The 13,710-nt window shown below is 40.2% G+C and overlaps 1 protein-coding gene across 1 annotated transcript in view; it reads right to left on the bottom strand.

Moving 5' to 3' along the window:
- Positions 1 to 1,095: 1,095 nt before the first annotated feature.
- Positions 1,096 to 13,710, bottom strand: part of ACP3 (acid phosphatase 3) — a 47,541-nt gene continuing 34,926 nt past the window's right edge. The window contains exon 11 of the mRNA XM_006214571.4: positions 1,096 to 5,602. Coding sequence (XP_006214633.2) covers positions 5,484 to 5,602 — 119 coding nt within the window. The 3' untranslated portion in view covers positions 1,096 to 5,483. The remainder of the gene's footprint in view (positions 5,603 to 13,710) is intronic.

Here is a 13,710-nt window from a genome sequence, read left to right as displayed (position 1 = left end):
ATCCATGCACTTATGGTCAATTAATCTACAACAAAGGAGGCAAGAATATACAATAGAGAAAAGATAGTCTCTTCAATAAGTAGTGCTGGGTAAACTGGAGAGCTACCTGTAAAAGACTGAAATTAGAACATTCTCTAACACTGTATACAAAAATAAACTCAAAATGGATTAAAGATATAAATGTAAGACCAGATACTATAAAACTCCTAGAGGAAAACAGAGGCAGAACAGTCTGACATAAATTGCTGCAATATTTTTTTCAAACCAGCTCCTAGCAAAATGGAAATAAAAGCAAAAATAAACAAATGGGACCTAATTAAACTTAAGAGCTTTTTCACAGCTAAGGATATATCAACAAAACGAAAAGACAACATACTGAATGGAAGAAAAACATTTGCAAATGATGAGACTGACAAGGAATTATTTCCAAAATATAAAAACAGCTCATGCAGCTTAATATTAAAAAAAAAGAGCAACCCAGTCAAAAGATTGGCAGAAGACCTAGATAGGCATTTCTCCAAAGAAGACATCCAGATGGCCAACAGGCGCATGAAAAGATGCTCAATTTTGCTAGTTATCAGAGAAATGCAAATCAAAACTAAAATGAGGTATCACTTCATACGAGTCAGAATGGCCATCATGAACAACTCTACAAATATTGAATGCTGGAGAGGTTGCAGAGAAACAGGAACCCTCGTACACTGTTGGTGAGAATCTAATTTCATACAGCCACTATGGAGAACACGATGGAGATTCCTTGAAAAACTAGACTTAACATATGATCCAACAACCCCACTCCCGGAGAAAACTAATTTGAAAAGATCCATGCATCCCAGTGTTCACAGCAGCACTATTTACAATAGCCAAGACATGGAAACAACTTAAATGTCCATTGACAGATGAATGGATAAAGAAGATGTGGTGTATATACACAATGGAATATTACTCAGCCATCAAAAGAATGAAATAATGCCATTTGCAGCAAAATGGATGAACCTAGAGATTACCATACTAAGTGAAGTAAGTCAGACAGAGAAAGACAAATATAATACCATCTTGCTTATATGTGGAATCTAAAACAAAAAAGATACAAATTTTATTTACAAACCCAGAAATAGAATCACAGACAGAAAATAAACTGGTTACTGGGGGGAAAGGGGGTGAGGGAGGGATAGACTAGGAGTTTGCAATGAACAGATATACATTATTATATATAAAATAGACAAACAAGGACCTGCTATATAGCACAGGGAGCTATATTCAATTTCTTGTGATGAGCCATAATGGAAAAGAAACTGAAAAAAAAAAAATGTATGCATCTATATGTATGACTGAATTGCTTTGCTGTATACCCAAAACTGACATTGTAAATCGACTACACTTCAATAAAAAAATAAGAATTAAAAAAAAAACCCAAAAGTTGGGAAATATGAGAGAAAAGTTGAGGTATGGAACATAGATCCAGGAAATTCAAGTTCCACACACAATTTTCTTGATTATCAGACTTCTTGTCAGCAGCCCTGTATGGCAGAAGACAACAGAGTACCAAATTCAGATTCTGAGGGAAATGATTTTCATCCTGAAGGCTTATACCCAGCTGAATGGTAGGTAAGTGGGAGGGGCATAAAACAGACATAGAATCAGAAAGCGTAGAGCCCATAAATCCCTTTTTTTTTTTAAGAAAAAAACCAAACTTCAAGAAAAGGAAAAAAGGAATGCAAGAAAGAGGACATCATGAGTTATAAGAGCAGTGAAACATGAAAATTTCAGAAATAAAGGTATATTGTTTATAAAATTCATGCTAATCACTAGGAGAACTAAAACCACATATTGTTGACAACATTGCCTCTGATAATTGGAAGTGGGTGGGAAGAACTTTTACTTTGTATTTTATACTCCTTTTTATTATCTGCATTTATTTTTGATTTAGATTAAATTATTTGTAATAAAAATTAACTAAAACTTTGAAAAGGCACCCCCGCCCCCACAACATAGCAGTACTTATTTGCTACAAGTGTGGTCAAATTCCTTCTTAAGACATTTAGTAAGAGAAAGTAGTTCCTTTAGTTTCGGATAATTTTGGAACGATTCTAGGCTGCTACTGTTAAGACAGGTTTACAAATAAAACATTTCAGAAAAATGTTTTATCAATCCAGCACACATACAAAAATGATAAAATGAAGACATAAAAAACCAACTTTCATTTCATCACAATAACCTGAAAGTGGATTTTGCAAATTATAACAAAAAATACACTTTCTCTGTTTCAATAAGTCGTCGTCTACCGGTCCAAAGCAGAACTGTCCAGTGTGGCAGCCACCAGCCACTTATGGCTTTTGAGACTTGACATGTGCCTAATTTGAAATGAGATGTGCCGTAAGGGTAAAACACACATCAGATTTCAAATGCTTAGTATGAAAAAACTATAAATATTTCATATGTAATTTTAAAAATATTAATTATATGTTGATGTGGTATTTTTAGATGCACCAAGTTAAATAATTTTTATTATTAGAATTAGTTTTATTCTTTATTTTAGATTTTTAAAATGTGGCTATTAGAAAATTTAAAATCCCATATGTGGCTCTCATTTGTGGCTTGCATTATATTTCTACTGGGCAGCCCTGGTCTAAAGCACCACAATACAGCACACGCTCATTACTATTCAAATGGATTTTCTATAGATGTTTTTTTAAATTGAAATTGATGTTATTATTTTTCTCTTTCTTTTTTTTTTCTTCTATAGAGTTTTGAAAGAGAAAACTAACACTTTGGCTTTCGCTTACCAGGAAACCCTACCTGGCTGTGAAGAAAGAATCACTTGCTAACATTATTAGCACAGGGCAGAAAGAGGACAGGAGGTTGGGAGAGTAGGGAACATGAGTGAATTCAGGGAAAAAGAAATGCCAGTTCTGATATAGAAAAGGCTTGTTGGTTGAATGGCTTCCGGTACAGTGTTTGCCTCTAATGCTTGTACTCTTCTAACACCATAAACTATTCTTTCATGATCACACTGTCTTAATACTTTCTTTATGTAATGCCATTCTAGCTGGGAACATTCCACCTACAGCTCTTCTTTAGAACTTCCTACATCTGACATTTTTTTTCCCTACGTGGATGTGGGAATTACTGTGTATTGTAATCCTGTTCTGAGTCCTCTACAGTAGTTCAAGTGTGGGGAATACACTTCAGAGCAGAGGTTACCTCAACCCCAGCAGTTACCTTTCAAACAATATTCATCATCATGTCACCTGAGCTCTGACCCATCTGAAGAAGTTATTTTTTACCGGTAGAGAGAATTTACAAACTTTCCTGTTAAAGTTGGGATGATTAGCTTATTTCCTGAGAAATGTTACGGTTACCTTTCTATTCTCTGCTTTATCACTAAGATTATTTGTCACTTGTGCTTTTTCATTCTGTCATGAAGTATGAAAGACAATCAGAGAATTTATCAACAGAGTAGCTCTGTGGAAGGTGAAAGAAACAACGAAATCTTTACCATCATCAAAAGAGATGGTAGAAGGAAGAGAAATGGGGGATGCTGAAAAATCCCTCAGAACCAATAGAAAGTGGGGGTCCTTTTAGCCACTAACAGTATTAAAAGATGACATGAGGAAAAGATTGTGCGAGCTTTGACTTCTACATTCTACCAACCCTGTATAACGTCACTGTCGGGACCAAACACTTTAATAATCACATTAGGGATGGACAACTTAGCATCTGGGCCAGTGATTAGAAAATATTAGTTCTTTCCTCAATGTTTGTTGAGTGAGTGAGGGAATCCATAACCCGTGGTTCTGTTTATACTTCTGTTTTCAAGTCTCATCACTTATTAGCATAAGATATTGGGGCTTCATTACTGATATAACTGGCTACTCTATGGAGACAGTAATTTGTTCTTGCTGCTATAATTGTTTTCCCTTTTCCCACGCCGAGAATGCAGCCAGATCTTGCATTTCTTTGCCTGCCTGCCTTCCTTTTGCACTGCAGCAGGAAGCAGCAATTACCAGTTAAGAGAAGGTTCCTTCTCAGGCTTTTGTTTGCAATAACCAGGTTGGCTCAGTGAGAATTACGTGGAGTGAGAGTGCTAGAGGTAAGTGCTTGGACTTTAACAGGTAGACGCTGTAGGATCCAAGTGGGGAGAAATGTTGCTGAGATTAAGAGATGGAGTGGGGTTCTGGGGCACTTTCTGTCCCATCAGGTACAGTCTGGGACCTCCAGCAGTACCTGAGGAGGTGAAGAACCCTACCAATGAATGAGATTGAATCTCTTACCAGCTGGATGGTCGGAGGCTCAGCACAGAATAAAATTGTTTAGAATAATTTTCAGGCTTAGTACAGTGGAACCATTCATGAACGTGCTTGCTTGGGCAGTGACCAATCCACAGCACGAAATGAAAAAAATCTGTTTAAGGAGCATGAGCACTGTAAGTGACTTCTGTGTTCATCTGGTCCAGACCCTTCATTTGTAGATTATGAAACCAACATTTAAGATTTAAAAGAACTTATTCCAAGTTGTTGGTCTAAGGCCTGGGCAGAGTTGAAACCGTGGGTCCATCGTCCTTCAGGGCGTTTTTCTTCTAACCTCACCATTTGAGAATTTCAGATCTATTTGTAGCACTTAAAATACATTATTATTTCATCATGATCGTTAATAGTCCTTATCAAAGTAAAATCTCTTACTTTTGAAACGAAGTAGGGAAATCAAACCTATAAAAATATCCAGCTTTAACAGTGGTGGTTTAAAAAAAGAATCATGGCTATGCGGATTTTCTAGTTATTTCTCATTATACAAATTGAGGGGGAAATGACCTGAGCTACTTTATCAACAGCCGAAGTAGTTCTTACTACAGCTTCTGAGAATGAAATACCTCTTCCTAAGGCATTTTCCATGTAGGTATGTGTACACAAGCGTGTGAATAGACAGAAACACACAGACACCTGTTAGCTATCAAACACTGGAGTGGTCATGTTTGCATTAAACCTACTTCAGAGCTGAAAAAACGATTTATTTATACCTTCTGATTGGGTCCCATTTCTTAAGAATCATCTTACATAATACTCCTGGTCTAATTTCCTCCTTTATCCAGTCTTCTTTAATCTGTGTCTTCGTCACCCCCTTGTAACTTTTTGCTCCTTGCAGGCAAAAGGCTGATTGGAGTTTGCATGCTTATTTTTATCATAAGAAGACTGTGCCAGACTGTATAGCTATCCTTTGCAGAAGAGCCTCCTTCCAGGCAAGTGAGAAGCCTGCACTGTGGTGAGTTCAACGATGAGGAGACCTAAGTAAGTAGCCTGGGTGTGCACTCATCAGTCGGTCCGGCAGCGGTCCCTGGGTCACTGTGAGTTTGGACCCTGCCCTAGGCGGCTCAGAAGGTGAGGTGAGGCCCACGGAGTGAAAGCTGTCCGTTGCATGCTGTGTCACTGAGAGACGCTGCTCACCGGAGGCTGGCCTGGTGTGCCTGCCCTTACTCAGCCATCTGTTCAGATGTTCCCATAGGAGTCTCTCTGCCAGCAGGGCCCGTGGCGGATGAGGATAAACAGCAGCACTATTAGAGTCCCAGACACCAGGCAAAAGACAACGGCTAGGATGATCCTTAGAACTGCGGGAAGATCGGAAGAGCATTATTGTCAAATAACAGATTGGGGAAAACGTGGAGATCAGGGAATGAATGGATTATGCAAATATAAAGATCACACATCAGTGTTGATTTCCTGCCTTAATTTTAAGTTTCAGTGGCACTTCTGAAGTAGCCATGAAATCAGCATAGTGTGGTGAAAAGAGTGCTGGGCTCGGAGTCAGGGGATGACTTAGATTCCAGTTCCAGCATGACCTCGGACCTTTGACCTTTTGTCCTCAGCTCCTCCACTGTAAAGGGACGGCTGAAGGATTTCTAGGGTCCTCTTCTAGCATCAACTTCGTGCATTTTTCTACAGTTACAATGGTCAATTATTCATGGCGTCAGGGACAAAGGGAATTCTGAATGCTCAACTGTCATCATTAATTGGGTCTAAAGAAATGGGATATCAACTTTCAGTCTTTGAATTTGATTTTCAGTAATTATCTTTTAGAGAGCACATATTGACTATGACAAGCATTTTTTAGAATAATTGTGTACTATTGCTATCCTGTACCTTTTTTTATACTGATCAGTCATGGAGCAGATATATGGAGTTGTTTTTTTATGAGATGCTGTTCATTATCTCACCTGGAAAGTTACCCCCCTCACCATACATACACCCTAGTCCACAACAGAACATACATCAAAAATATCAGTTTGCACCATCTCTAAATGTTATGTCTGATTTTCACTGTAAAAATATGGGATTGCTTGCTAGCTTAGGCAGTGGGAGAGCAAACATCTCTCTGATCCTGGTAGCAGAGCCCTGCTGCTCCATGGAACACAGCCTGACCTTATTATTGTAGAGATGAGAAAAACAAGAGGTAGAGAGATTAGATGAATTGGCTAAGGTTAGGCCGATAATTGCATTTGGGTTGGAATACATGGGGTCTTATCCGTCTCATAATTTTAAAACCATCTATTCACGAATGACTTCCAAATTTAAATCTTTCCCAACTCAAGGCTCATATAGCCAACTGTGTACTCAACATACTCCCTTGGACACCTAATAGGCATTTCAATCTCAACAAATCCAAAACTGAGCTCCCAGTCCCCTTGCCCCTGCCTCCCCCACCAAATCTGTTCTTCCCACAGCCTCTCCCATCTCAATTCATTGAAACTTCCTTCTTCTAGTGTCTCCGCTCCACTCGTGGAGTCCCCCTTGACACCTCTCTTTCTCTCACATCCTGTACCTACTCTGAAGTCCTATTGGTTCTACCAAAACTGTATCCAGAAACCAGTGATTTCTTCCCTTCTCAGCCACCACCCTGTTTTGAACCATCATCATCATTTGCTGGGATCAGCACAACATGCTCCTGATTTGCTCTTAGCTTCTATCCTTTCTCCGCTGCAACTTGCTTTCAACACAGCAGCCACTAGGCTTCAAGTCAAATCACACCACTCCTATGCTAAAAACAAAGTCTTCAATGAACGCTCACCTCACTCAAAATGAAAGCCGAAGTTCTGATCATAACCAGGTCATGGGGCTTTCCATTATCTTATTAACCTCTTGGGTTTCTTTTCTGCACACTCTGCCTTCACTTAACTCTCTTTTGGCCACACAGGCTTTCTTGTTCCTCAAACATGCCAGGCACACCCCCTTCACTGCCGCTGCCTAGAAGCTCTTCTCACAAATCTCGGCACCAGGTAAACCCATCACCTTCCCTGCTCAGCTCTTATCTTCTCAACAAGGACTTTCTATGTAAGAGGGCAACCTTCCCACATTTGCAGATACTAACTACTATATATAAAATAGATAAACAACAAGTTCATGCTGTAGAACACAGGGAACTCTATTCAACATCTTGTAGTAACCTATAATGAAGAAGAATATGAAAATGAATATATGTATGACTGAAATGTTATTAGGTCCACCAGAAATTGACACAACATTGAAAACTGACTATATATCAATCAAAAATAAATTTTAAAAAAAGTGCCCCCTGTATGCCCTCTCCCCATCCCCATCCCCACTTGGCACTTGTGACTCTCACCTTCCAAAGTACTTATTTATTATGTTTATTATTCATTGTCCATCTCTCCTTCCCTCTAACAGAACGTATGCTTCACGAGAGCAGGAGCCTTTGTCTTTTCTGTTCATGAATGTATCCCAAGCATTCAGAACAGTACTTGGCACATATCAGGAGCTCAATAAGTATTTGTGAAAAGAATGAATGATCTAAAACTCATAGGTCCTCAGCTCTTAGTTCTGTGCTTTTCTCATGCTGTCGGGTTTCCTCTTAGCATCATGAGAAGGTGAATATTAGTAAAATTAGGAGCTGGTGGACTGGTGCCATTACCGTTGTAGATGGAGTTAATGTAAAGTTGGAGGGAACTGAACAGAATTGAGGGAGAAAGGAAAGAACTAAACGGAAATGAGGGAAGAAGGAAGAGACTAACGGTGCTTTAAAATTAATGTCCATGGCTGACTTGGAAATTTATTTTCAGTTTATCTTTTTGGCCATGTTGTCATACCCTTTCCCAACATTTTTGTTTCCTTTATTCCTTCCTAGACATGTAGCGAGCACGCACGATATGCCAGATTAGCTGTGTGCTGGGTTCTGGGGTTCCGTGTTCCCTGGTCTTGAGGAGGTCACCATCTAATGGGAGAGCTGGATAGCTAATTACGAGATGATGTGATAAATAGTAAAACAGAGGTGCAAAAGATGTGCTGTTGGAACAGAGAGAGAGCTGCAATCAACACAAAGTGGTCTATTTGGAAGAGAACGAGTTTGGAAAGGCTTCTGAGAAAATGATAAGATTTGAGCTGGACTTTTAGGTAAATAAGACTTTGCCACAACACAGAGTGAGTTGCACAAGGGTATCTTTGGGAAATAATGAGCAGTAGCATATTGTTGGAGTATAGGTTGTGGCGAGGTGAGATCAGACATGTAGGTTGAGGCTCAGGTTTTAGAAGGTCTGGTTTGCCGCATGGCAAATGGAAATCATCATGGAGGTGACATGACCCAATTTGTGTTTTTTAAAAACAAGCAAAACTAGAAAAAAAAAGGTAGGATGGTGGAGACACTCTAGCCCTGATAGCTATTAAAATGTCTTTGACAGGGTACAGAGGGCTCAGCGCTGGATGTGTGGCCCTGAGAACACAGATGAGGAGGTTCAAGAGAGAATCGTGAGGTAGCATTGATGGACTTTGCGATGGACTAAATATACTGATCAAGGAAGGAAAGCTGTGGTCATGGATTCTAGGTTGGGTGAATGGGAAGATGATTAGGCTGTGAATTGAGATCCAAAGCACATTAGAAAGGACCCATTTGGAATAGAGGAGATAATAAATTTTGTTTCAAATTGGGATTGAGATGAGTCATTGTCCTAGTAGAGATGATCAGCAGGCAGCTGGAAAAAAACGGGTCTAAAAGTCTACATGTAGATATGGAAATAAGGATTTAGATGGAGAAGACGGAGGCCTGGCTAATATTGGCTTACGGTGAGTGTGGGATGAGGAAACCAAAGACAGGGCCCTGGGACACCACTGTTCAGGGCACTGGTGAAAATGATCAATCCAACAGAAACGTGACAAAAAGTCAGAACGAAGAGAAGACTCAGGAGAGATTTTCTCCCTTTCTCTCTCTTTCTGTTTCCCTTGTGTTTATTTTTTAAATTATATGCTCCCATGTACCGTGAAGGATTTTGTGAGTTTGACGGAGAGATGTTTAGAATCTGAGAAAGGAGAGTGATCAATTGTATCTACTGCAAAGAGATCTAGTGCTGGTAGCGATTGACATGACATCCTACTACGAGCAGACACAGGAAAGCTGCTGAGCTGAGAATGGGCACTACTTTTTGGAAAACGATTTTGACAACATGTATCAAAAGCCTCTTCCTCTTGCCATGAACCCCCGAGTCCTGTCTTCTCTACCTCTTTTCCCCCTTTGAATATTCCTCTTTTTCTCCTTCACTCCTACTAGTTTTTGGATTATTCCAACAGCCTCTCAAAAATTCTCCTGCCCTCAGTTCCACTCCTCTTCAGTCCATTCTCCCCATTGGAACCAAAGAGGTCTGTCTAAAACAAGAGGCCAGTCACATCATCAGACCTTTGCCTAAAACCCTGTAATGACCAGAGATACTCAACTTGACCAACAAGACACTTAACGCCTGCCTCTTCAGCGTCTTTGCCCTCTCACGGATCGTAAGTTGTCCAGCTCCTAAAATGCCCCCATGCTGTCCTTAGCCTCTTGGCCTTCATACACTTTCCCTCTTTACCTATAACATTCTCCTCTCTCCTCACCTCCACTCACCTGGTTAACTCCTTCTCTCCTTCAGATGTGGTTTAAACATCTCCGCCTTTGAAAAGCCTTCTCTAATCCCTTAGACTGCGGCCAATTGCCTCTGCTGTATGTTTTTATAGTTACCTGTGTGTCCATCGTCAGAGTACTCACCGTATTTAATTGTTCAGCCTTGTTTAATTCTCTGTCTCTCTTCCTGTCCTCCCTGCCTGCCTCCCCACCTCTGTGTCAAGATCTACAAGTCACGTGGGGAAAATTTTCTGGTCTTGCTGCTGTTTCCTCAGCAAACTTAGTGCCTGCTACATGGGTACATATCAAGTACATCATAGGTGCTCAATAAATATCTATTGTTTACTAGCTGTTCATATGCTTTGACCCACTAATCTTATTTTTGGGAATTTGTCCTAAGGGAATAGTCCACAAGATGCTGTAGGATGGGAAGGGAAGATGATATGGTAGAAACACGGTGTTGGAGAGTGTTAGGCTTCAATCCTGACTTTATCATTTGTGGCAAGTTATTTTCCGAGGTTCAGTTTTCCTCCCTGTGAAAGGGGGAGATGTGATTTTGAAAGGAAAAGGAACAGAGGCCACTGAATTACGCACTGATGACTTCCAAAAGGCAAGTTTCAACAAAGAGATGAAGGAAGGGAGAATACCATTTTACAGAATAGTTCAGGAGTTACGAGGAAGCTGGGGAAATAGAGCTGGAGAATATAAATTATTTATTTGAGGAAATTGGGATTGAGGACAGTGAGATGGAGTGGGCACATGGAGGTGCTCTTTGATGAGAGATTTGGACATTTTCATAGCAAAAAGAAGACAATGAAGCTAACGAAGAGATTCATCAAGGTCCAATGAGCCTACAGGTGGGGAGAGGAATTAGGTTGCTCAAGAAGGAGCATGTTTTCTTGAGAAACAGCAGGAAAGGCAGGTTACAGCAACTGAGATATTTTGAAGTAGTGACAGGAGAACTTAAAAGAGGTTTTAATGGGTTATCTTGCTCTTCTCAGGATATCTCATGAGAATTAAAGAAGTCAAGATGGAATTCTAAGTTTGGGAAAATTAACAAGAACTTCTTGTTAGAAAACAAGAAAAGAGTCCAGTGAGGGGGACTATAATTATTATGCAGTGTTGAAAGATCCAGCTGAGGTTGGAATAGAAATGTCAATGTTCATAGTTTGAAATGGTGACCACTGATTTTATTTAGCTCTCCTCAGCAGATCAGAACGTTCAAACTGTGTGGTTGATTTGAGATAGGGTTGGCCATTGGTGGGGTGCACAGGGTATGGGAAGGGCCATTATTAATGACTGTCAGAGTTGCCTAGGTGGAGAGCAAGAGAGGAAGCAGGAAATGAGTTGGTATATACCGCAGCAAGTGCCCAATGTCATTAACGAATGATGAGACATGTCCTGGGGAACTGATGACAATGGTAACAAGGATGAGAAAAGGTATAGTAATCATATGGCCTCATCTCTGAGGGAGGAGGGGTGCTGTGAGGGATATCATTGAACAGGGGCTCTAAACAGCAACGAGGGACCAGAGATGCCAAGGTGTCTGTGAAGGAAACAGAGGCCAAGGACACAGCCACTCTGGTATAAACATATGGACATACAGTCAATGAGTGGGTCTTTATAGTGCACGTATATTCAAAGCTCATTCATAGCCTCTGTCCCCCATTTATTGAAAACTGAGGTGCAAGCTTCTGACATCTGGGCCCAGTCATGAGGAAGACAGGCTAAGTAGGGAGGGTGGAACAGTTATTCAACTAGCAAATGCTGTTTGAAGGCAGTTTCTAAGCATTGCCCACTGGCTGAAGATTCAAGGAGGAAAAAGGCCTGTTAGAAGCTCATAGTTGAGTCTTGGGCATGTATGTATGTGCTGTAGATTATCAGCTTTACAAAGATTATGAGGGGAACCTGGAACTTCTCACTGGTAAACCTCCTTCCTATGAAATAACGGGAGTTGGAGATGGAGGTGGGGCTGGGAGAGTGCTAGTGAAGAAAGTCTGACCATGTTAGTGGAATTTTGGAATTAAAGAAGCATTTTCTTAAAAAAAAAAAAGAGTTTTATTCATTTCAGGCAACATAGTATGGGACTTAAGCGTATCATGAATTTCCCAGAAAAGGCTCCGGTCAATTTAACTGATATCAGAATGAAGTTAATTGAGTCCCTTAGCACTAGGTGAGAACACTGCTCATCGGTATGGGTAGAATTTCATGGATGGAGATACCCTAAGGAGTAGGGCCGCCAGGTATTCTGTAAATGGGATATGCCCTGTATTTAATGGTTTTGTCCTGCTTCCTCTTTTGGCTTTCTCAGGGCATCTTTCACATCTTGACTTAAGGTTTTTTTGTTTTTTGTTTTAAGTTATAAAAATTCAGCAGTTAGAGCTATTTATCACACTTCTCTGGGCATCCTGTACCCCCATCTGCTTTAGTGCATGTACTAAAGAGTCATTCAAGCCCTACGACCTTCCATGCTTCAGCCTGCTCTGTAGTGTCTCTGCCAAGGCAAGTGGGCATCCAGCCCCATGGATACTTCTGGTCCCAAGGATTTCCCACCACCGAACACAATCTGTCTTCCTGAAATGTTTACCTGCTGCCCCTCACCTCACTGTCTGAGACCCTATGGAACACATCGAATCCTTTCTCCTTAAAGAAGTTCAAATATTGGATTCACTCTGTTAGAGACCACTTCACGTTATAGACATTTAACAAACTTTCTATGAGCTAAAAATCAATGGTGTGCTGGTAAACTTGACTTAAAAAACAAAAACAAAAACCCAAACAGAAAACGAAACTCTGATTTGTGGCATATGCTGATTTCTATGGTAAAAATACTCCTCCATGATACAATGGCCAATTTCAAACTGCCAAAGTGAAGTCATTAAGCTCAGAGTTGGGAAATAATACATACTTTCCACTCCTGAGATCTGTATGCGCTAGCTCCAGCACACCAAACCCTAAGTTTTCTTTTTATTAACATATTTTGCTTCTTAATTATATTTCACTCTCCTTGGATACTGGATTGTTGATGTTGGTGTTTTGAAGAAAAGAATTCTACAAACATACTACAGGTAGATTTAAGAAGAAGAGGTGACAGATGACTGTGGAGAATGAAAGAGAAGGTGATAATCTGATAATTCTCAGGTTACTACTAGGTGTTGGTGCTAATCAAGGTAGAAAGAGTAGGTTCAGAGAGGAAAGGTAAATAATTTATACATTCATGAGCAAATATTTATTGAGCACGAATCCATGCCAGGCGCAGGCACCTCAGGGTGCTGAGGACAGATACAGGGCAGGATGCCACAAATAAAAAATCCTTGCTCTTGTGGAGATGACATCTTATCTCATTAAAATTGGTCCCTTGAAGGAAACTCATGGGAATCTCTTTGGACACTGAATCTTCTGCCAAGTAACTGCCCTGTCCTTTCCAGCTTCAAGCCACCGGCACATTTGATGAAGGCCTATTTAGCACCTATACGATTAGAATAAACCTCATCCAAACTGATGTCATATGGTGTAGCTGTCACCTCTTGTAGGAAGCCTTCATTCCTTACTGTTTCCTTCCCTCCAAATCCAGGTAACTCTTGTTCCCATAGCAAATCTTGGAGTCATAAGACATAACCTTCGACATTCTGTGTAATATGCATCTCTGTACTTCTCCACTACATTGTAGATTTCCCAAGGCAGTTTTCTGGGCAAGTTCCATCTTTATTGAGCCATGCTTCAGCTTAGCCTTTATTGGAAGTAGCCAAGTCCAAACTAAATACATTTTCAATGTAAAACGTTCATGTAAGCCAGTCAAATCATCTTACTTTATATTAATATTTTCCTTCTCATTAC

This window comes from Vicugna pacos, chromosome 1, assembly GCF_048564905.1.
Source record: "Vicugna pacos chromosome 1, VicPac4, whole genome shotgun sequence".
Taxonomy (NCBI): Eukaryota; Metazoa; Chordata; class Mammalia; order Artiodactyla; family Camelidae; genus Vicugna; species Vicugna pacos.
Note: the sequence above shows the minus strand (reverse complement) of the source record. Positions and strands in the feature narration are given on the sequence as shown.